The sequence below is a fragment of the Dipodomys merriami genome, unplaced genomic scaffold (assembly GCF_024711535.1).
Source record: "Dipodomys merriami isolate MVZ:Mamm:240054 unplaced genomic scaffold, mDipMer1.0.p SCAF_8, whole genome shotgun sequence".
NCBI classification, from domain to species: Eukaryota; Metazoa; Chordata; class Mammalia; order Rodentia; family Heteromyidae; genus Dipodomys; species Dipodomys merriami.
The window spans coordinates 14424046-14449395 of NW_027206401.1; the positions used below are offsets into that span (position 1 = coordinate 14424046).

General features: G+C 36.2%; 1 protein-coding gene across 2 annotated transcripts in view; it reads left to right on the forward strand.

Moving 5' to 3' along the window:
• Positions 1-25350, forward strand: part of Shprh (SNF2 histone linker PHD RING helicase) — a 55109-nt gene that overhangs the window by 11469 nt on the left and 18290 nt on the right. For both annotated transcript variants that reach the window (XM_070010688.1, XM_070010689.1), the window contains exons 4-20: positions 932-1147; positions 2597-2675; positions 3263-3413; positions 4582-4690; positions 5252-5508; positions 8199-8849; positions 10027-10278; positions 11789-11867; positions 15254-15417; positions 15526-15782; positions 16806-16927; positions 20196-20284; positions 21391-21483; positions 22745-22852; positions 23692-23834; positions 24641-24814; positions 25121-25183. In XM_070010688.1, coding sequence (XP_069866789.1) covers positions 932-1147; positions 2597-2675; positions 3263-3413; positions 4582-4690; positions 5252-5508; positions 8199-8849; positions 10027-10278; positions 11789-11867; positions 15254-15417; positions 15526-15782; positions 16806-16927; positions 20196-20284; positions 21391-21483; positions 22745-22852; positions 23692-23834; positions 24641-24814; positions 25121-25183 — 3007 coding nt within the window. The remainder of the gene's footprint in view (positions 1-931; positions 1148-2596; positions 2676-3262; positions 3414-4581; positions 4691-5251; positions 5509-8198; positions 8850-10026; positions 10279-11788; positions 11868-15253; positions 15418-15525; positions 15783-16805; positions 16928-20195; positions 20285-21390; positions 21484-22744; positions 22853-23691; positions 23835-24640; positions 24815-25120; positions 25184-25350) is intronic.

Below are 25350 nucleotides of genomic sequence, written 5' to 3' on the forward strand. Positions count from 1 at the left end.
CCCTTAAAGGACTCTTTCTACTTAACCAATGTTACTACTAGAAACCTTTTTTAAGTAGAAGAAATAGATATGAAAAATTATATCTGGATAGGCATAGTGGCTTACATGTTTAAGAGGCTAAGGCAAGAAATTCTAAGCCAGTCTCACTAAATTACTAAGTCCCATCTCAGGAAACTAATACTCATACACAGACAGACAGACAGACACACACACACACATACACACACACACACACACACACTTCTATGTTGAGATGTAAAAGTGAAGTTATCTTTGAGTTTCTTGAATGATTATCAATACCCACAAAGGGCCAGATGTGCATCATCTTGATGCACATTTAAGCTTGACACAAAAACCCACCTTTTTTGCCTTCAGTGGGCAAGTGATTGCAATACCAAGTAGATTGTGGGGGTCTGCTAAATTTAAGTACAGAAGCATTGTATGAACACAAAGAACATTAATTCTAGCTTTAGAAAAACTGAGAGAAAAATTTCCAAACATTGAAAACTTAACAGCAATTGAAAAATAGCACTTGAACTATCTTATGGAACCACTAGGTAAATTTTTTTTTTTTGATAGATAACAATTTCCAGTCATGAAACACTGAGTAATACCCCAGAGATGAATGAATACACAGTACTTTTTTAGGATAAGAATTGCTTGTGTCTAGGGCTGGGAAGGTGACTCAGTGGTAGAGCACTTGCCTTACATGCATGAGGCCCTGAGTTCGATTCCTCAGCACCACATAAGCAAAAAGAAAAATAAGCCGGAAGTGGCACTGTGGCTCAAGTGGTAGAGCACTAGCCTTGAGCTGAAGAGCTGAGGGACAGAGCCCAGGCCTGAGTTCAGGCCCCACGACCTGACCCCAAAGAATTGCTTGTGTCTATACATGGTAGATCAAGTTGTGAGTACATTGTTACTGAATATGCAGATACAGTAGAAGATGAGGAAGATGAAGAAAGTGAACCAGAGGGACAAGATATTGATGAACTCTATCATTTTGTGAAGCAAACACATAAACAAGAGACACAACCTGTCCAAATGGATGTCCAGCACCCTGCATTGACCCCTGTTTTGAGACCCTACCAGAGAGATGCTGTCAACTGGATGCTTCAGCGAGAGCACCTTGCAAGCACACCTGCTGGTGGCAAGTACAATGCTTAGAGAAAGACACATGGGTTAGAGGGTTTACGTGAGAGAGAGCTGGGGGATAGATAGATAGGGGATAGAATAATCATTAAACAAAACATCTTGAAGAATGGATAGAATGGAAGTTTCTGTGAGCAAAACTGTCTTCTACGAAATCCAAAATTAATATCTGAAATAATTTATCTAATATTAGTTTGGGCTAGTTTTTCCCAAGTTTTGGACTTGATTAGAATTTTTGAAAACGAAGGCATTTGTTTACAAGTTTCATTGCTCTCAATTCAATGTCAGCTGGACCCATTGTTTTAGACCTAGGGCTAGTCAAATATGACAGCATGAGAGTAGGCTTGTGGAGGAAAGAGTGACCCAAGGACATGCCTGAAGATATTCCCTTCAAATAGATTCCACCTTCATCAACTTGGAGATTCTTTCACCTCCCAATAGTCCATCAAACTCTGAACCCAACAATGAATTAATCCATTATTATGCAATCACTTCCCAAAAGATCCTTCAGGAACATCACTGATCACTCCTTCACCCTGAGCCTTTGGGGGATATTTTAGATATGAATCATAATGCCTCATTAACATAGAGATTGTCCCAAATATGACTCTCCAAGTTGACATGTGCTCTGAGTTTGACATATACACAAGATTCCAGACAGTACCATGAAAAAATATAAAGTATCTAAATAATTTTAAAATTGATTGTAGATAGAAAAAAAATGTATACTTCCTGTACACAGTGCTGGTGTGAAGTACTCTTCCCATCCTAGAAAGTTCCCTTGTGGCAGGGACAGTTTTCTTACTGTAACTCCTAAGAGACACACTTCTCATTTGGCAGATTTTAGTATTAGTGGTTCTAGTTGAGGCAGGTTCAACACTTGTGTGTTATGATTTGAGACTGTCACCCTCAGTTAAGACTTGCTTTCCAACCTATGTAAGAAATCAGTGATGATTTGAGTAATGTTCTAGCCTAGTCTAATACTGCTAGTAATGTACAAGCATATATCTGTTGGGTTATTTTAAATTTTCATGCAGTCACTTGGATGATTTATATAAGATCATTTTATTGAGTACCAGTTGGTTATAGTTTTTTTAATATATATGTAAACATATGTAGATATATATATGTAGATATATATCTATTTTTTTCTTTGTTAACCTTCCACTATTTGTTGTGCTTTGCTCTTCTGTCTTACTACTTGCTTATGTGGATTTATACCTAAGTCAGAAAAAGCTGAAGAACCATATTAGAAGAAAATATTTGAAGGGATTCTTAGCCATTTACCCAGTGTTAAGTCAATGGCATGCATTTTCCCAATTGAGACTACTCAAGGATATGAATTAAGATCCCAGGAATCCTGTCTAATTTTATCTGAATGTGACTATTTGACAGGAAAAGGAAAACAAACGTAAAATCTTATTGTTATGGTTCTATTTTGCTTTAGAAAATTCCCTGCACTTTTTATGGCGAGAAATTGTTACATCTGAGGGGCTGAAACTCTACTATAATCCATATACAGGCTGGTAAGGCAAAATTTTATTTGTGATTAATGTAAAAAATAAATACAATGAAATACTATATGGCATTATAACTGTTGGTCTTAATTTTTGTAGTATCTTGAAATAGAATAATAAATTATTCTTATTAAACACATATGCTAGGACAAACAGAACTAATAGCACTTGTTTTTCAGTAAATAAAAGCATCATAATGATATAAGGAGTTTAGTTAAGATTTACAGACAGATTTTTATCCAAAGTAAAAAGTTATCTTGTTTCTTAGTGGCCAGTTTTTATACTTTTGTAATTAAATTTGACAATTTGTATAACAAATTAGGAATTATTAAACATAAAATAATCATTTATTGTCTCTCTCAGTGTTTTTTTTCACAGATGTATAAAGATTCTTTTAAGAAGATTCATAATTTTTTTATGTGTCAAAAAGAAAAAAGATGACAAATATTTACCAGTCCATTTATGGTTCTGCAGACTTAATTGTCCACTTAAGCAGTTATTAATGATCAGATTTCAATTGGTTCATTCTAAGACACAGTATAAGATTTTTATACTCCTGTTATATGTTTTTCTTGTTTGTTTTGTTTTTCCTTTAGCATCATCCGTGAGTACCCACATTCCGGACCCCACTTGCTTGGTGGGATCTTAGCAGATGAAATGGGTCTTGGAAAGACAGTGGAGGTTTTGGCTCTGATTCTAACACATACTCGACAAGATGTCAAACAAGATGCTCTCACTCTTCCTGAGGTAGGGAGTAGTACTGTGGTGTTGAGGAAAGCAGGGCACATATGTTCCCAGAAAGCATCCTGTCATGAACATTTGCTTGGCACACAAACTATCACTTTCTATTCGCTCTGGCTGATGATCTGTGTGAATTAAATGGCTAATTTCAAGCGAGCCCCCAGAATTGGATATTTATGACCTGGCAGAGTCTTCTCTGATGATATTGGCTAAGGAGGAAAGGTATACGCAATCAGCTCCCACTGTTGGCAGAGGAGAAACCACTTTACAAAAGTTCGGTTGACTTCATATATTTGGTCACCACTGAAAACCTATTCTATATTACCACTTTTTTTATATACAAATATTAAGTATAAGTTTTAGAATCTAAAATGAAGGCTATGTTTAAAGGACAGGTAGCTTAGTAGATTGTTAGATAAAAACAGGCTCTTAGGTATTCTTCATGAAATACATGTGTTTACAAATAGAAATTTTAGACTTGACAAAAAAATAACTTCACTGGGGCAAATGTTGCTGTAGATCATATGTTCCAGTGATGAAATCTGAAGACAGCACATTACATACTGCTCAAATGAGACCACTAAACAAGGTTAATGTTAATTCTTTTCAGAGCCCACCAGGCATACACAGCTTTAGTTAGTATTTATAGTGTGGTAATGTGATCCTATTTGAAAAATTAGCCAATCAGATCTGACTAGTAATGAGAAAAAAAAATCTATTTCTTTTGTAGAAAAACAGCTCAATATGTTGTTTTAAATATTAATAACCTCGTTCTGGAGCTTTCTATACATTAACTTATTTTAATTCCTAACTTAATTTAATTCCAAGTTATTATATTATTCTGTTATATTATTATTATATTTTATTATTATATTATTCCAAGTTATATTATTATTATAAACTCAATATGTTAACTCTTTTAAAATATTCCCTAAAAGTTAATGTTAGCAATTCCATACAACATTTCGGTAATTTAAGATAAAAAATTTTAAAGGTAAATTCAGTTGTGAGCTCTGAAATAAAAATAAAGTTTGTATGTGGGAAAGGCATGATAGCCCTTTCATAATTGTATAAAACTGTTCTGTATTTCCTTAGTGGAAGGGTGATTAATGTTAATAAAAACAGTTGAGAATACCGAAAGCAAACACGTGACTATGGAATGTTGTTATGTTAGGGGAAAGTGGTGAATTATTTCATCCCATCAAATTGTTTTGGAGGAAAAGCAAAAGAGACAAAAACGCGGAATGTAGAATTTGAACCTAAGGAAAAAGTTCATTGCCCTCGTAAGTATGAAGACTTTTAAAGGAAATAACTCCTTACAGTGATCTTTCTGATCATTTTCTCAGTCCTTAGAGATATCTTGTAATTATTATGAATAATTGTTCTTACAATTTATCCTTTGTATAAATTTTCTTATCTATAATTCATAATACCTTCACTTAAAAATAGTAATTTTTTTGTTGGACTTGGCCCAAGCACTTCTTGTTAGGTCTATTGACTTTAAGCTTACAGTTGAAATCCAATTTTATTTTTGCCCTTACTAATAGTAGTAGCATATACTAAGGATAATTGCTAGGGCTTTTTTTAAAATTTTGAATAATTTTTTTATATATGACTAACAAATTAGCTTGAATAATTCTTCTCTGAATTATTTTTGTTCTGGTAATTTTTCTTAATATGTTGAGATAAATTTTACTGTCTCTTCTTCAAATTGTACTATACTTCAATAAATCTTTTAATTATTTTTCCTTAACTTAATTCTCAATGCAAGTAAGATTAACTGAGTTTTAGTTCCATTTCATGCTAATCATTTTGACTGAGTTGGCCTACCCTTTTGCATTTAGCAACACGTGTGATGATCCTGACAGCTGTGAAAGAAATGAATGGAAAAAAAGGAGTTTCTATCCTTTCCATCTACAAGTATGTCAGTTCTATGTATAGATACGATGTGCAGCGGAACAGAAGTCTTCTTAAGCGGATGCTGAAATGTTTAATTCTCGAAGGTCTAGTGAAACAGATCAAAGGCCACGGTTTCTCTGGGACTTTTACATTGGGGAAGAACTATAAGGAAGAGGATGTATGTGATAAAACGAAAAAGCAGGTACCAGAGCACTTGCTGACTACATTTACCTATAAGTGATGCCTTCTGTAAGTTGACACAGCTTACCTTGACTTGTAAGCTTACAGACTGATTTTTTTTTTTTTTAAATACTAGTTAGGAAAAGCACTTACGGAAATGGCTGCCTTCTACTTTCTAAATACAAGATCCAGGGGAGTAGAAACTTAATCTTGGTTAACATTAAGCCCATAGAAAAGTATATGGCACATAACTAGGTCTCTGGTGAATTGTAAAATTAATAGGTTAAACATTATAGATTTCAAGGTAACTTCTTTATTCTCATCTTGTGCTGTTAACAGTTAAGAAGTTACGTCCACATTTTAGAAATATTAAGAATACCCTTAAGTTTACATAATACTTTATATCCATTTTTAACCTTTTATATAAAATTCTCATTTTCCCAGTGTCGATGCTTATAAAATTTTTGTATATTATAATTTTTATAATTTCCACTTTTTTTTACTCAAAGTTAGTGCTCTACTATTTGAGCCGTAGCTCCACTTTCTGTATATTGTTATTAAACAGCTTCCATTTGGTCCAGTAATCTCAGTTTGCTTTTAGGAAAATAAGCATAGAATTTACAAATAAAAATCCAGAAAAGATTAATGGCAATAAGTCAAATAGTGAAGCTACAAGCTTCATAGGACACAGAAAAAGAGCAGCAGAAAATAATTCAATTTCTTAGAATAAGGGTTCTCCAACATTGTCTCCTGACACCACATGAAACTACAAAGAACTTGTGTGCTTTTAGTAATCCTGCTTCCACTAGGCAAAGCAAATCTAAATTAATGCCTTTGGTTCTGTGTTAACTGTCCTTACTCTTTTGCTCAACTTCATCTTTTTTTTTTTTAATTTTATTTTATTTTATTTGAGAACATAGTGTACAGAGGGGTTACAATTACATGGGCAGGATAATGCATACATTTCTTACCAAGCATTGCAGCCTCCTCCTTTGTTTACCCTTCACCTCCCTTCCCAGCCTCCCCCCTCCCCCCCACCCAATCATACCCCCCTCCCCCACACACACCGACATTGTAAAGCTGGTTTTGACATGACATTTTGTACTTCTCATTGTTGCAACAGGTCCACCTGAATCCTTAAACGACTTGTTTGTCCCCATCTCCTCCACATGTTATACTGACATCAAATATAGTGAAAGCGGGGGTTACACTGTGGGGGAGGGACATACAAAGCAACAAAGAGATAATCTTATAAATGTGTTAGAAACACATGCATGAAAGAAACGAAAACATTAAAATACATATTTAAGGGTTCATTTTCCTAACATCACATTATCTGACCTTTTCCGCTTGACTCATACCTATACTAGATATTGCAAATAAGGGAAACCATGGGACCTATGTTTCTTTGGGCCTGGCTTACTTCACTTAATATAATTTTTTCCAAACCTTTCCATTTCCTAACAAATGGGGAAATGTCATTCTGATGGAGGCATAGAATTCCATTGTGTATATATACCACATTTTTTTGATCCATTCATCTACTGAGGGGCATCTGGGTTGGTTCCATATCTTAGCTATGGTAAATAATGCTGCAATAAACATAGTTGTGCTGGTAGCTTTAGTGTGGTCTTGTTTGTAAACATTTGGGTAAATGCCCAAAAGTGGGATTGCTGGATCATAGGGGAGATCTATGTGAAGTCTTTTGAGGAACCTCCATACTGCTTTCCAAAGTGGTTGAACAAGTTTACATTCCCACCAACAATGAAGTAAAGTTCCTTTCTGTCCACATCCCCTCCAGCATCTGTTGTTGTTAGAGTTCTTGATTTTTGCTGTTCTTTCTAACTGGAGTGAGGTGATATCTCAATGTTGTTTTGATTTGCATTTCTTTGGTGGCTAGGGATGTTGAACATTTCTTCATGTGTCTATTGGCCATCCCTCTTTCTTCTTCAGAGAAGCTTCTCTTTAAGTCTTTCACCCACTTATTTATTGGGCAGTTGTTTCTTTGAGGATTTGTTGTTGGGTGGTTTAATTTTTTGAGTTCCAAGTATATTTTAGCTCAACTTCATCTTGACAGCTTTTGGTAGAAACTATTTCTGTTACCTACTTGCTCATCACACTCCCACATGTAGTATGTACTCCTGTTAGCATCCTTTTTCTTAGTATTCTTTGAGATCTGTTGTAACCAGGAGTCAAATATTGCTCATATGCATAACCCCAGCCTCTTAATTATTCAAAATGCAATTGAATGAGAGACAGAAGGCACATACACAGAAAAGGAAAGGATAGGGAAAATGTATTTGCTAATCTCAGGTCACAGTATATTAACTTACTTTTATTTTTTAGTACTTGGTACTTTTGTTATAGCCTTAGTTTGTATGTTGATACACTGTAATCTTGTAGTCTTCCTTAATTTAAACAGACTATAATTAACAAATTAGTACCAAAATGTCAATAACATCCTTTTTCTAATCTTTCCTCTTTCCAGATCATGCTTGTATAGAGTAGAATCTTCCTTTGGTTTCTGTAGATTAGAGAGTTCTGACAGAGGCTGGATTAGATGCTTTCTGTCAGAAGTGAGTCTCCTTAGGGTAAAGGGAGCAAAGACTAGCTACAGGAGTTTATGTAAAGCATGTGCAAAAAGTTAGGAGTTGAGTTTCAGAAATACAACTATGTTGAAAAAAGTAAATTAAGTCTGATTTTTTTCCACAGGTAGTAGGAAGCCCAAGGAGAATTCAGAAAGATTCCAGAAAATTAGGGAACAAGGACACAGATTCTGAATACTTGCCCTCAAACACTTCGGATGATGATGATGATCCTTACTGCTATTACTATAAGGCCAGGAGAAACCGTAGTAAACCAAGGAAAAAGCTATTAACAAACAAAGGAAAAAGTCAGCCTGTTACCAGTCCTGATTCACAAGGTCACTGTCCAGCTACAAATGACTCTGGGATCGCTGATGTTACTATGTCTGAGAGTGCATGTGTATCTGACGTTAAACAAGAGCAGGAATCAAAGGACCATGCTCAATCTCTGGACGCTGCTAGTAATGAGGTACCGCATTCTCCTCCTGAGACTCCCTTCAATGCCCCTGACTATCGCTTTGAGTGCATATGTGGTGAAGTTGGGATAGACCCTAAGCCTCGGGTTCAATGCCTGAAATGCCATCTGTGGCAACATGCCAAGTGTGTGAACTATGAAGAGAAGAATCTGAAGATTAAACCTTTCTACTGCCCCCACTGCCTTGTTGCAATGGAGCCGGTGTCAACAAGAGCCACTCTGATCATCTCTCCAAGTTCCATCTGTCACCAGTGGGTGGATGAGATCAACAGGCACGTCAAGTCCTCATCTCTTCGAGTCTTGGTAAAGGCACTGGGGGCTTAAAGAGGGATAGAAACATGAAAGTTTTTGCTTCAAGAGTTATTATAATCTAATACACTTTTTGTTTTATCATCCACCTAAATTAAGTTACTGACTGAATACTAACATTATATCAGAGCCTGAAGAGAAAATTAAAATTAAGAAATTGAACAGAAGTATTCATTCTTTTCTGATTTTAGAGGGTTGAAAGTATTTTTGAGTAGAAAGATGTGAAAGCTTTTTCAACAACCATTGGTCATGCCAATGGGAAAGAACTGTTTTTAAGCACTGGTTCTTTTAGAGAGAATACCAGCCAAAGGCAACACTATAATTTAGCTGTCCTCTGACTTGTCACCTCTGAGCTCCAGATTTTTTTCTCTCAAGTGTCAGCTACCTTGTTAGTGAAATAAGAATTTACTCAATCTACAGGTATTTATGTATTTATTGAGCACCTATTATGTGCCATACCTGGGCCAAAGTCTATGAATAATATCCTGCTATGAAGATTAAATGGTTTGATAGAAGTGCTGTCCCACTAAGTGGTCAGTGTTACTGTTTACTGCCTGTGTTCTTTTTTTTAATCTGAGAAATTATTGTTGTAGGTTTTTCTAATTTCAGCCACTATCATAGTCATGGAAACCACAATAATAGAACACAGCTATTGCCTGGGAAGGGCTCTAGTTTGAATCTTAGTTCTTTCAGTTTTGGGCAAGCCACCTGATACTTACATGAAGGATAGAAACAATGCCCACTCATTGAATTCTAAAGATAATGCTTACCACGTGGAAACTGTTTCTTGAACGATAACCCTTATGCTACTTTTGCATGCCATTGTGCTCTAACCAAGCTGTTGGATCTGTTGACCTGTCATCCTTTTCCTTTCTTTCCCACCTGTGTAACTCCTATGTTATCACAGGCATACCTCACATTTTAAACTCCTGAATTCTCCTCAGGCATGGAATTGATCTTTCTACCATGATGCCATCACATATACTTTCCTTCCAGGTCCTTGTTATTTGTCTTTCACAATTAAAACAAGTGTTCCTCTAGCCAGGTGTGGCTCTCATAGCATATATGGTGTCCTGAGCCAATGTGAAGGGCTCAATAAGGGGGTAAATGTATGTTTGCCTTGTCTTTGACAAGACTGTCTGTAATAACTGTCGATGCTCATTACTTCTAGGTATATCAAGGAGTGAAGAAAGATGGCTTCTTACAGCCTCATTTTTTGGCAGAACAGGACATAGTTATCATTACCTATGATGTCCTCCGTTCCGAACTGAACTATGTCGATATCCCACATAGCAATAGTGAGGATGGGCGTCGTCTGCGGAACCAGAAGCGCTATATGGCCATTCCCAGCCCTCTAGTTGCTGTGGAATGGTGGAGGATCTGCCTTGATGAAGCTCAGATGGTTGAGTGTCCAACAGTTAAGGTTAGTCTGAAAAATCTCAAAGTAGGGGAAGAAAGAGGGAATATCAATGGTTTAATCCTTGAAGAATAGTTTTCTCACACTATTAATAAAAGCTTATTGTTAAACACTACATTTCTTTTTCTCCTAAGCTATCAATTTAATAGCCCATTGGAATTACTTTGATACTCTGAATCATTGCTCTGTATTTGGTGCTCAAATACTCTTGGATAAGATGTCAATGTGTGTGTGATACAGATCAAAGCAAATTAAGACTTTTATAAGAACTTCTGCTAACTGGAAAGCTCATTGTCTAGGCTCTGGTACCTTTGAGGAAAACTTGACTTTAGTAGTAGTTTGTTCTCTCTGACAGATAATGATGGTGACAGAAAATGCAGTTACAGAGGACAAAATTATGACTCAGCCTTCTTTGTCTAGTCTATAACATAAGCTGAATTCATGAATTAAATCTCCTAATACAGGTTTACATTACGTGTATGAAGTGGTGTTGGAAATGTTTTAGTGGTACAGGGAGATTTTTCACTCTCTGTGTGTTTGAACTACCTTATCATTTCAGAGTGGCACGGGCAGCATCCTCATAGTAAGAGCTCTTGTAATGGGAAATGCTGAATGTGATATTCATCAATGAATGTGGCAACTATTAAAGCAGGATAAGATATCGCGTTTGAAGTATAGAGATTCATAGACTGTTTTCATAAGTAAACATATGCCTCACTTATGCACTCTTCCAGTGACTTTTTAACTTTTTTGGCAGTACTGGAGTTTGAACTCAGGGCCTAGTGCTTGCTTAAGCAAGCTCTCTACTTCTTAAGCCATACTTTCAGCTCTGTGTTGTCCTATGTTCTTGTTGGTTTGAAGATAAGGATGATGGTAGGAATGATGTTGATCAAGATGCATTATACTTATAATCTGAATTGAAACCCCTTTTTACAACTACTTAAAGATAATTTTAAAAATAAAAATAAAAGGTAAAATTTCACCAACTTCTCTGCTTAGACTGGCCTCAGATCATGATCCTTCAGTTCTCAGCCTTCTATGTAGTTAGTGTAAGGTATATTAAATAGGTTTCATTAGGTAGCTGATGAAGAGAACATCATGGGCTATTCAGGCAGGAAAAGAAGTTTATTTACCAAACTGCTGCCCCTCCCCCCCACCATGCATGGATGAGAAGGAAGGCTGAAAAAGGAAGGAGGGATCCACCCCTGGGCCAGGACTTATCTAGGCCAGGGACAGGAAGAGGTGTGGCCAGGTGAGGGAAAGGTGTGGCCACACTAGACCCCCATATGACCTCAGAATCTGGGACCCTCCTCAGGTCAGATGGGAGGCATGTGACCAGAGGCAGCCCAGGATGTGACCTAGCAGCAGGGGAAGGTGACTGCTTCCAGGTCTGCCAGTCTCCTAGGTAACAGATACTGGGTGGAAACTTAACCAAGAGGTAGGGAGGTGTCCCTGTGCAGACCTTACAGCTAGGATTCCAAGTGATAACTTTGACTTCTTGTTTCTCTCTCATTAGGCTGCAGAAATGGCTCAACGACTGACTGGGATTAATCGGTGGTGCATCAGTGGCACTCCAGTACAGCGAGGACTGGAGGGTAATGTAGGCTTTCTGAATATATGAAATGTATTTCAAAAGCCTATTATTTTGGAGAAAATAACATGATATGTTACTGTGTATTAAACAATTAACAAAATCCTTACTCATGTGAATGTGTATGTATAGTACACTCTTAATAGTTTTAAGCACTTGTCTTTTTTTCCTGCTAGTACTGGGCCAGAACTCAAAGCCTTGCACCTGCTCATCTTGTTTGCTTGACTAGCAACTCTACCACTTGAGTCACACCTCCAGGCCAGTGTTTTGTTGATTTTCTTGAAGATAGAATCTCATAGACTTTTTCTGCCCAGGCTGGCTTTGAACCATAATCATCAGCTTTGTGAGTAGATGGTATTACAGGCTTGAGTCACTACAGTCCAGCTAGCATTTATTTTTTAAATGAACTTGTTTGGGTTTTTTAATATTTGAAGATTAGATATCCAGTGAGTAGACGCATTATCTTAAGTAATTATTGTACCTACTAAACAGTATAGATACAGATCAAAATTGAACTCTATTTCAAAATGATAGAAAACAGAAAAAAAGAGCCTGACAGAGAGAGATGGAAAGAGAGGAAGAGGGAAATGGAAGGATGAAGACAGGAAAGAGAGGACAAGGAAAAGAGCAAGAAGGAAGGGAGGAAAGAAAATTAATTTCAATTGGATGTGAGTAATTATTAAAATAGGGACCATAGTTTTCTTTGAATCCATGTAGGACCATGCTTTTGCTAATTCTAAAAGTTACAAAGTTATTAGTAGCTTTGTAGTGTCGCATAATAGCATATTTGTTATCCTTAAAACCATTCCTCTGGTTGAGTTTTTATATCTAGTCCACCTCTTTCCTCCCTCTCCCATGCACACACTGATGTTTCCATGTTAATCTTTTGTTACTTGCTTTGTCCTTGGAAAAGATACTGCATTTTTAACACATCTATTCAAGTTGCAGATACTTAAAAGTTTAAAAAAATGCTGTTTCACATGAAAAAAATTTGCAGAAAAACAATTACTAAAATAAAGTTAAGTTGAAAAATTTAAGCATATTTGGAGTACATTAGTTTTTGAGGCATCTTTAATACTTACCTGTCTGAAAATTTTAAGTTTTCATACATTACCTTTGAGTTTAGATTATCCTGCTAAAATTAAAACATCAGCATCCATACAAGAGAAAAATTTTCTAGGCAAAGAAATCTATATTGAAATACATAATTTAAATGGTTCATGAAGATACTCAATAGAACAATAAGTCAGATTTAGTGATCTGCCTTCACATTTGAAAACTGAAAAATTGCATGTAGTTATTAATAAATCTCATTCAGCTCAAAAGTTAGCAGGAAGTTGAGGATATGAGTAGTAGGGTTGAGAGAGATGGGAGAGGATAGAAGGGGTTAGAAGATACATTATATGATAAACTGACATGTTGAATTAAAACCCCTTTGTATGCAGTTACTTAAAGATAATTTATAAAAAGCAGAAGGGTAGAGACAATATAAATAATTGTCAGTTGCTTTCTCTCGTTTCAGTGTTTAAAAACATGAATAATCCTTCCTCACTTCCCGGGTAGTTTATTTTACATATGTTGGCAAGACTTTTGAGCACTTGTTACCATTACAAAATCACCGAGTGATTTTTTTTTTACATTGTTATTGAGCTGTTTGAGCTTCTTGAAGGTGTAACTGCCATATAATAAAACTGTAACTACTTAAAGTGAGAAATTTAAGAAGTTTTGGCATCTTTGTATATCTATGAATGTATTTCCACAGTAAAATGGCTCCAGATCTCCTGAAAAAAAATAGCTTTTTCCAAACTTTCTAGAATTTTAATAGTGACAAGCATAAAGAAAACTACACTTACCTATAGAATGTTTAAAGATAAAACCTCACCTTGATGGGGGTATGGCTTGTGATAACATGCCTGACTAGCAAATGTACCGAGTGAACCCCAGTACTGAAAAAAAATGCCCAAAAATATACTTTCTATAGAAATACTTTACAGTCCACTTGTGTGCATAATTTGATAATTTGGGGAAGTATATCAACAGTTTTCTTTTTTTCTTTTTTTTTTCTTTTTGGTCAGTTTGGGGCCTGAACTCTGGGCCTGGGTACTGTCCCTGAGCTCTTCAGCTCAAGACTAGTGCCTACCGTTTGAGCCACAGCGCCACTTGTAGCTTTTTCTGCTTATATGATGTTGAGGAATTGATTGAACCCAGGGTCTCATGCATGCAAGGCAAGCACTCTACCACTGAGCCACCTTCCCAGCCCTCAGCGGTTTTCTTTATGTTAAGAAATGCATCACAAATAATTATATAGGAAAAACTGTCTTAGGTATATTGAGTGGAAAAAAAATAGAATATAAAATTGAGTGTCCAAGAAATACATAGAGAGCACCATGCTTCAAAGCTGATAATGGGAGATTTGTTGGATCAGAAAAGAAAACTAGTACTGACAGAATACCATACTTTCTTTTTTGAGTCATTTTTATCCTATATATTGTTATGAGTCACTGTGGGTAAATCTTACCTGTATTTTTATATGTTTTTTTAGAATTAGAATTAATAAATTAAAAGTCATGAGGAAGACTGGATCAGACAATGTCATCAGTGATTCTCCATAACACCTCTGTTATTAGAAATTTTTTTCTGGTTCGATAAATATCGCATTGATGTATGATATAGAGATATAGAGATGCATATATATTATTTAATTTTTTTTGCCAGGCCTGGAGCCTGAACTCAGGGTCTGTATACTGTCCCTGCACCTATTTTTTGTTCAAGGCTAGCATTCTACCACTTGAGCCACAGTGCCACTTCTGGCTTTTTCTGTGTATATGGTATTGAGGAATCAAAACACAGGGCTTCATGCATGCTAGGCAAGCACTCTGCCACTTGAGCCACAGAGCCACTTCCAGTTTTGGGGGTGGTTAATTGAAGATAAGATTCTCACAGACTTCTGTACCTGGACTGGCTTCAAACTGCAATCTGCAGATCTCAGCCTACTCAGTAGCTAGGATTACTGGCCTGAGCCACCATTGCCCAGCTGATATATGTTATTTCTTATTTCTTATGTATCCTTTAGTCAAGCATACTCAAGTACTTTTTCTAGGTTTTCTGTCTGGTAGCAACTTTACAAATTTTTCATTAATTACAAGTTTAGTTTAACTGTTCTATAAGCTTTCCATTTTAGTATTTAGAAAAAATGTAAAGCAAAATAGATTCTCAATAAATGTAAATTGCACTGAAATTAAATTTCAGATTAAAGACACTAAATCTGCATTTTAATTCATGGACAGTACTTTGCGCTTTATTATATCTGTGAAAGTGCTTATTCAAAATAATAACTAAGAAGTACAGAAACAGTTACTCTCAGTGTCTTGTGACTTTTTGTCTTTTCAGATCTTTTTGGCCTTGTGGTGTTTCTTGGCATTGAACCTTACTGTATTAGACATTGGTGGGTTCGACTTCTCTATCGCCCTTACTGCAAGAAGAACCCTCAGCTCCTGTACAGTTTTATTGCCAAGATACTGTGGAGGTCTGCAAAGAAAGATGTGATTGACCAAGTCAGTATGCTAAATTTTATTAAGGATATTATAAGAAGAAAGGAAATTGGGATGAAAAGCAGAATTGCCAAGTGAAAGAAATCTTTATTTCCAAACCCTCTAATACAGATCCAGATACCACCTCAGACTGAAGAAACCCACTGGCTCCACTTTTCTCCAGTGGAGAGACATTTCTATCACCGTCAGCACGAGGTCTGCTGCCAGGATGCAGTGGTGAAGCTCAGGAAGATTTCTGACTGGGCTCTGAAGCTCAGTAGCCTGGACCGAAGGACCGTCACTTCCATCCTTTATCCACTGCTGAGGCTTAGGCAGGCCTGCTGCCACCCACAGGCTGTTCGCGGGGAGTTCTTGCCACTCCAAAAGAGGTTTGTACAGTTTCCTTACCCTGTTCTTGAGAGAGCCTGGTACCTAGACAGTATTTAAGCAGTTACCTTTGGGCCCATAGTTCCATTCAGGGACTTACAACTGGGTGTCAATTGTTTCAGTGATGTGTTTTAATCTTTGTATGGAATCTCATTTGTGGAAGACAGTCATATCAAAAAAATTTTTGTTTTGAACATCTCCTTTAAAGTGAGGACTATTGTCCTAATTTTATTGTGGTGTGTTTGGTTGCCTTTTTGGTTTGGGAAAGTTTTCTTGGCTGTGCTTCAGATTTGAAAGGCCTTTGTTATGTTTCTTGATTCTTAGGGAGTTAGATGACCTCTAAAGATTTTCTTTGTAATTATGTTAGCCATATTTTGGCTTTGCCTTCCAAAAAAATCTTAGGGAATATTTTTCCATAATACTCTTATCCCAGAATTTTTTTGTGAATCAGACTATAACTCAAAAACTGGCCTACTTTTGAAACTTGGTATTAAAAGCAGAATTTAGGTTCCATAAAAAAATATCAAGAAGATTAGATTTTTACTTTTGCCTTTCAGTAGATTATAGACAAATAGGAGAAAAAAGGTGAGAAGTTGTAGCTCAAGTATTCCAGCCTTGAGCAGAAAAGCTAAAGGACACCACCAAGACCCCCACTTCAAGCCCCAGTACTGCCCCCCCCCACAAAAGGGTCTTGTGCTCTTTATTTTGTGTAGTACAGCATTCCTATTGTTATTTATGGATTTTCTTTTTTTGTGTGTGTGGGGATGGAGGGACACGTGGCAGGGTGGCATGTCAGTCATGGGCTTGAACTCTGGGTCTGGGCACTTCAACTCTGTGTCTCAGCTCTTCAACTCAAGGCTAGTGCACTTGAGCCACAGCACCACTTCCAGCTTTTTTTTTTATGTGGTGCTGAGGAATCGAACCCAGGGCCTCATGCATGTGAGGCAAGCACTCTACCACTGAGCCACTTTCCCAGCCCTTATGGATTTTCTTTCTAGACTTAAATAGTTTCCCTTTTCTTTCAGCACTATGACAATGGAGGAACTGCTGACATCTTTGCAGAAGAAATGCGGAACTGAATGTGAAGAAGCACATCGACAACTGGTGTGTGCCCTCAATGGCTTAGCGGGCATCCACATCATTAAAGGTAGAAGGTGATTACTTTGATATCTCTGAACCTTCATAGAGGTTTTGAAGAAGGCTAATCATAGTCAAAATTGGCGCACTCCAAAAAAGATGTGATCACTCACTGCTGCTTGTTATTAAAGTAGAGAGCTCAGTGCAGAGCACTACAATATCTTCCTGGTTACATGTGCTTTGTCCCATTCTTTGCCAATTTGGGAAATGTGTTTGGGTTATTGAGTAAAATTAGATATGAATAAAGACATACTTTGACGATGCCAACCTTGGTCCTTTCATAGTGAACAACAACCACCATGTGTACATAAGAAGAACAGTTAAATGTTGACATGCAGAATTTGCATTTTCAGTAGATCACAAGGTAATGTTCCCAGCCATTTGATTTGCCTATTAGTTATTACTTCTTCACCAGAGCCGCTAAAACTAGAAAGTGGCTCAGAGTCCTTTGTATTGGGGTGGAATTAGAAGCAATCTCAAAACTGAATACCAGCAGCACTAGACAAGAACTAAAAAAGATGAGCCGTCTTAACCTGCTGAAGATGTCACTCTGGAACTTGAATATATTCATGATTTCTGGATTACAGTTTCTTCAGTAAAATGTAAATAATGCATGTGCTTTATCTTCCCCAAAGAATACTATTTTTTTGTTGTTGGTCACAGGGCTTGAACACAGGGTTTGGACCCTGTCCTTGAGCTAGTTTTGCTCAAGGCTTACTTTCTACCACTGGTTAATTGGATATAAGAGTCTTATGGACTTTCCTGCCTAGGCTGGCTTTAAACCATGATCTTCCAATCTCAACCTCCTGAGTAGCTGGATTACATATAGGCACCAGTTCCCAGCAAAAATGTTATTCTTAACATGATACTTGGAAACATACTTTTTAGAAACATTATAGATGAAGATGTTGTTATATTAAGTGATCTCAGATGGTAACAACTTTCACCTTGCTGCAATGCAGATTTTATTATTAATAACTAAAGTAGGAGAAAAGAGACATATGTATTTTTGACAAATTAGGCAGATATAGCACCTACAACTTTGTGAGCAAATCTTCCCTTTCAGACATTACATAGAAAAGCCTCAATTTGGCCAACAGTATTTGCAGGTTTGTACTTTCTCTAATAATTTTTATCCTTACCGTCATCATTTCAGTTGTTGAGGATATCCTGTGGCTATGTAGGCATCAAGCTGTAATGATTTGTACCTTACAACATATAGAAAAAGAGTAATAAGGCAATTCTAAGAATTTTTGTTTGGAGCCAAGAATGGTGGCTCATGCTTATAATCTCAGGAATACTGGAAGCAGAGATGTGTAGAATTTCCCTTGAGTCTAACCAGGACAAAAGGTTAGAGAAGCAAACCTCTTTCTCCTATGTTCCAGTCTCAACAAACAAGCTGAGCTTACTAGGGTGACTTGTAATCCAGCTACATGGGAAACATAAGTAGGTAGACCTCCATCCAAGGCTGGGATAGACAAAAAAAGAAAAAAGAAATGAGACTGTCTAAAAAAGTAACATGAACAGAAAGGTCATGTGGCTGAAGTGGAAGAGCACATGAATTCAAATGCCAGTTCTGAGTTCATCCCCTACTACTGGCAAAAAAAAAAGATTTTAGAAAATTAAACTTTCAGCAGCGTAACGAGGTTAAAAAAAATGTGCCGTTTCTGATACCAGTTTTTTTAATAGTAATTGAGTAGGCTAACTTTATCATTACAGTGTATAGATTGCATGAATATCACAAGTTGAGAAGGACATGTCCTTGCCCCTGAACATATATGACAACTAGATGTACTACTGGAAACATAATATTATACTTGCCTGAGATGGCTTTTTATTTTTTTGTTTTTGAGAGAGAGGTCTCATTTTGTAACTAATGCTGAACATTGAAATTCCTTGACATTGCTATGTTGCTCTCTATCCCTGGCCTGACTGAATACCAGGATTACAGCCATATGTGACCATGCCCAGCTCGAAATGTTCATTTTTATAGATTATATCTTATGTATTCACATTTGTTTTATATCTACTTTGTTTTCATAATTGTCCTTTGATTGTGGTGTTATTCCCATTTTACTGAAGGAAACAAGTCAAGTTGCTTTCTCAAGATTATAGCTAGGAAGTGACAGAATGTACCCTGAATCATTTGATTTCTAATCAAGTTTTTTAAATTATTTTTATTATGCTGTGACTGCTTTACAAAACAGACATTTATAAACCTTATTATGTGATCTGCAGTGGGTGGAAAACTCAGACAATTTTTAAAATCTGATTGATAGAATAGTTGTAGATTGTCATAGTAAGAAAACTGAATTTCAGCTTTTTCATCCTGATTTTAAAATTTCATTCCACATTTTATTGTAGGTAATTATAACTCAACAGCTTTGGCAGTGAGTGAATTTCCTTTCTTGGTCTTTCCTTTGTCTTCTTTGCAGATGTATTGTTGCCTTTCCCTGCAGTGGATTTAGGTGTGGGACAGGAAGGTTCCTAATCTGATTATTTCCCAATACTGTCAGCCCAGCAGCAGCAGCATATGGTGGACGATATACATTGCAGAAGCACCCCCTGCTCTTTCCAGATGTTTGCCCCTGCAGTCCCATTGTGCTGCCTGGTCTCTGTGCATGGAATTCTAGCAGACTAGAACTAGTTATTATGAGAATCCCTGTCAGAACGTTTATTTTTCAATATAAGTTTTTAAAGATCCTAAATATATTTTTTTATTTATTTTTTTGGGGGGGAGTCTGGTCGTGGGGCCTGAACTCTGGGCCTGGGCACTGTCCCTCAGCTCTTCAGGTCAAGGCTAGCGCTTTACCACTTGAGCCACAGGGCCACTTCCGGCTTTTTTCTTTTTGTTTATGTGGTGCTGAGGAATCGAACCAGGGCCTCAGGCATGCAAGGCAAGCTCTCTACCACTGAGACACCTTCCTAGACCCCTAAATATATTTTTTATAAATATGTCTTTCTAGTTGGAAAATATAGATACAATAAACAATGGTAGATTTCGTAAAGGTACAAAAAGAACTGTGTAATCAGATTCTTTAAGTTTAAACTGAGACGCTCATAAACTGAAACAACTAGGTTAAATCCCTTCAAAAAGTCTGTGAATTAAAGGGGTAGGTTCATAGGCCAGGAGTAAATTGCTTGGACACTCAACATCCATCCCCTAAAAATAGTTATAATCATGAAGTTACATAATAGGGCCTTTTAGATTATAGATAAGTAATGACTGTGTGGAATAGGATCATGATTCAAGTGTTTCAAACACCTATATCCTCCAGGTGAGCACACCTTAGCAGCAGAGCTATACAGGGAAGTACTGCGCTCATCTGAGGAGCACAAGGAGAAACTCAAAACTGATTCACTTCAGGTGAGTAATGGCTAACATGTTTCAGTTTCGTAATTTTTTTCGACAAAATAATGTTTCTAAGTGTTTAAGACAATAAAGGGTGATAGATAGACCTAAGTCATGATCACTCCTTGTAGCCAGGTTTTATTCTTTTTACTAAGCACCAAAAAAAAAAAGATTTGTGTGTATAATAAAATTTAAGAATTACTGTTTCCATCTGCTCAGATCAGTTTGGGCCAGAACTCATAACAAAGTAAATTTACAATATACATCAGAAATACAGCTCTCTAGTTACTTGTGATTCAAAGAGTAGAGCTAGTTTTATCACTTTTACATCTGAACATAACATTCTTCACATGGTTTTTACCAAAAACAAGAAAAGATTAGTTTTACTTGGCAATGGAACCAACAAAAATAAAGCCTATCTAATGATTTAATTTAACTTTAGGGTTTTGGGTCTTTTTGAAATTTCTGTTTTAACACCAAATCATGTACAAGCTCTTTGAACCTAATGGAACATAGAGGCCACTTTATTAACCTTGGCAAGTTTTGGTGAGTTGACTTTTTTTTTTGCCAGTCCTGGGGCTTGAACTCAGGGCCTGGATATTTTCTCTGAGCTTCTTTTGCTCAAGGCTAGCACTCTACTACTTAAGCCACCACACCAACTTCCTGTTTTTCTGAGTAGTTTTTTTTTGAGATAATAGTCTCATGGATTTTCCTTCCCCAGGCTGGCTTTGAACCACAGTCTTCAGACCTTAGCCTCCTGAATAGCGTGAGCCACCAGTGCTTTGCTGAGTAGACTTTTTACCATCCAGAATAAAAATGGCGGGACTTACATGATCACTTGGGTATTTGGAGAAAATAGGTGGGAGCAGAGAGGGGAGGGTAAATATAACATATAAAATGTAGGGTTTTTTTTTCCTCTTTCTCTAAAGTCTTCAGTTCCAGCTCGTTCCCTTTGCAACGTTCAGGCTCAACATGCCCCAAGTAACCTTTACAGAGGCAAAGCATTTGGTGATATCATTTTAATGATGGAATTAAATGCTCCCTGCACCATACAAATCATACATTTTCTTCAGAGTCTACTGCACTACCTATCATAGGTTTTACCTTTTGTGTATTGGTAGAGACTTCATGCTACACATAACTTGATGGAACTGTTAATGGCCAAACACCCAGGGATACCTCCTACCTTACGAGATGGCAGGCTTGAGGAAGAGGTAATTATTCTCTTTTCATTCTGTTTGTAAAAGTTTGCTTTTTTTCAAGCATTATACCCTACATAGTTGATAATTCAACTATAGGGCATGCAACATTTAAATCAGTGCAACCATGTTTTTTTCTGTTGCTTTGGTGTCCCAAACATTGCTATGGTAATTTTGGATGTAGAGACTAGCCTACTCCATATTATGGCCTACTCCATATTATTTTCCTTGTCAGAGCATCTGCTTATGGGCATAGTACCTGGTAATTATTACACATCTGGCAATAATAACAAATTAAAAGACTTGGTTGATCTCATGGCAAATCTACAAGAGATACAATTTAGTAAATATGCAAAGAGTTGTAGTTTCTCCACATTCTACTTATTATTTAAGCTAGTAAATAAACTCAAATTTTCTCAAGTATTTCTTTTAAAACCTTTTCTCTATAATAAGTGTTTTGTATTGAGTGTTATGATGAATTATTTCACTGTACATTATTAATTATAGTTCTTTTCCAGAGATTTCTGCCTTTTTTGAAGATTATAGGAGAGCAAAGCTACAAATAAAAGAGTAGATATGGTTGAAATATATTAACTGGAAGTAGAGCCTTATTTGAATCAGCAAGTTAAACTATGAATGCATAAGTATGCCCAACTTTTGACTGCACTATTTTTAAATCAACTATTTATTTTAATTGGTAAAACGCATATGTTTATGGTATACAACATGCTTTGTTTTTTGAGTTAGTCTCACTGTGTAGTACCAGTTGACCTTGAAATTGTTATTATGTAGCCCAGGGTGATCTTGACCTCAGGATACTTCCTGCCTGCCAGGTGTGTCCACATACAACTGGTTACAACATATTTTGATAAAGATAAACATGGAATGGCTAAATCAGACTAAATAATGTATCCCTATTACCTCACATAGTTGATTTTTTAGTATGAATACCTAAAATATATTCTCAGCAATAAATTGTTAGTAACCATATGATGATAAAATTGTATCTGTTGACTCATATCTTCAGACTCTCCAGCTCCTGACAACCATTCTGTTCTATTTCTGTGACTTTTTTAGATTCCACATATTAGTGAGATCATACAATATTTGTCTTTCTGTGCTTGGTTTGTTTTATTTAGTATGAAGCCTTCAAGGCTCACTTATGTTATTGAAAGTATTTAATTCAAATAACTTTAAATATCTGCAGTGATCACATTGTTCTTCACCCATCTAGACCTGGAGCAGAAGTTGATCTTTATTTTCTATCTCAACACAGGCCAAACAGCTTCGAGAGCACTACATGACCAAGTGCAATACAGAAGTTGCCGAAGCCCAGCAAGCCTTACAGCCTGTGCAGCAGACCATCCGGGAGCTCCAAAGAAAGGTACTTCTCAAGATACTTCTCAAAAGACACAGCCACTGTGATTCGTACTTACCTAGTCCACTGCCTCTCACTTAGCACATGATTATTTATAATAAGTAATGCTTATTGGTGAAGGATCAGATTCATAGATTGATCACTATGTTGTGGTTCTGTTTCATTTCTTTTATGCTATGGTGGGTGTGTTCTTCCCTTGGTTATATAACTGGTTGCTTTCTGGAGAATGTAAAGACTTCTATAACTTGTTGTCTTAAACATATATTGTTCCAAAATCTTTTAAGATGTTAGAACATTAGTGGACTGTGTGCCATTCATACTCCTTTCTTAAGTTTCTGTGTTATAACGTCAGTAGAAAAATCCAAAGAAAAGACTACACAGTATGATTTTACTTTTAAATGTTTATCAATTTTCCACATTTTTGTCTCCCACATTTATTAATTTAAATATTAGGCACAGAATTTTATTTATTCATTTAATGGAATCTAATTCCATTGTCTTGGGTTTTCTTTTTCCTTGTGAAAAAAACCTGTGACCTTACCACAATCAGAGTGAGTAGCTAATCATCATTTTTGTGACCTATGTTTTTAATACAGCTTTCCTCTGCCATTACATAAATTCTCATTCATGCAGTATTGCAAAAAAAATTACTATCTTTAATTATGTATGTAAATGAATATTTCATCAGTTTATGTAGATTATGTGTACTATCTACCCTGTTTTATAATTCTTTGGAGAATAGCATTTATTGGTTATTTTGTATTTTTTACATCACTTCTCCTAGTTATGGGATCATAGTGAATACTGAAACAAAATAATCACTAAAAAAACTACTTTTCTTATAGATTCGTTCTAATTCTCCCTGGTGGCTGAATGTAATCCACAGAGCAACAGAATTTTCCCTGGATGAAGAACTTGTACAACGAGTGCGTAATGAAATAACCAGCAACTACAAACAGCAAACTGACAAGCTTTCTATGTCAGAAAAGTAAGAAAACAGTTCAAAATATAAAAACCTAGATGAGTAATCATGCCCATGTTCAGGTCATTTGGTACTAGAAGGTCCCATTTACAATCAGAAGATACTATAGTTTTAGGCATCAGGGTATTCAATTTCAGTATATAACAAATCATCTTTATAATTTCTAGTTTTTCATTTTTCATAGTTTCCTTGATAAGCCATTAATACATATCTGTAACTTTTTCCTCAAACCAAATTTGAGCACAACTCCTAACTCTGCCTCATAACTCATACTTTCTGATCTGTGTATCTTAATTTGTTATACTTTATTTCTTAAGTACGATAGCAATTGAAACTCTTGGCAAAGTACTTGGCATATAATAAATTCTCAATTGAAATTTATTATTCATATTCTTTATAATAAGAAATATGACTTGACCATTTCTCCTCTCAGTGTTCTGTTTTTATGTTCAGTCCTGTAGTTATCTCTCCATATACAGCAAGAATGTCAGAGGAACAATCTGTGGTCATTCAGCCTTATAAAGAAAGATTCTTTAACAATAATTTAAACAGAGAGATATTCTGTTTTCTAACTCTTTTAGTTCCTGAACATAGAACTATCATGCATTTTTGGTATCTAATAATCAGCTGAGTTTTTCTATACCTTTACTACTAGTAGTCATTGGATCCACTCTGAAGGAAAGCTCACCCAAATGTGAACTTTGGGTGAATGTAGCACATAGTTTCATTTTTTGGTTGGCAATCATTTTCTGAATTTGAGGAATTGACCTTATAATTCTCCTCTTGTGTGTGGTGCTGGTGATGGGAATCAGGTTCCGAGACTGCAGAGGTCTTCAGTTCCTACTTGCAACACAAATGGAAGAGCTAAATAAATTCCAGAAGCTTGTCAGGGAAGCTGTAAAAAACCTAGAGAAACCTCCATCTCGTGATGTTATTGAGTCTGCAACAGTCTGCCACCTGCGACCAGCCAGACTTCCTCTCAACTGGTAGGTAAATGAAGAAACCAAGCAGTGAAGTAACATCATCCCGTTGAGCTAACACTTACCTGAGAAAAGGAATAACAGCTCATAAGATAAAAGCATTTTTTATTTTCAGTACTAGAGTAGAAGGAGATATATTAGTAAAAACAACACAATTCAAGGACCTTCTGTTTGGAAACCATGTAATTCTTTTTTTCTAAAATGGCATATCTATTATAAAGAAAAAAAATGAAGGACAAAACACAAAGCCTTTTTTAGAAATCATAAGATTGCTTTATATTTATGAATATTTTTGTGACATCTCTTTTTCAGCTGTGTCTTTTGCAAAGCAGATGAATTGTTCACAGAGTATGAATCAAAGCTATTTGCTAACACGTAAGTTCCCTATTTGATTATTTCCCACCAGGAAAATTTTATAAGACTTCATGTTTGATCTTAAGACTATATTGCCCACTGTAGCAATTCTTTTAATTTTTTCTTTTATTCAATTCAACAAACCTTTGGCATTTGATCTTTTAATACAGTTAGGTTTCTCATGCAGA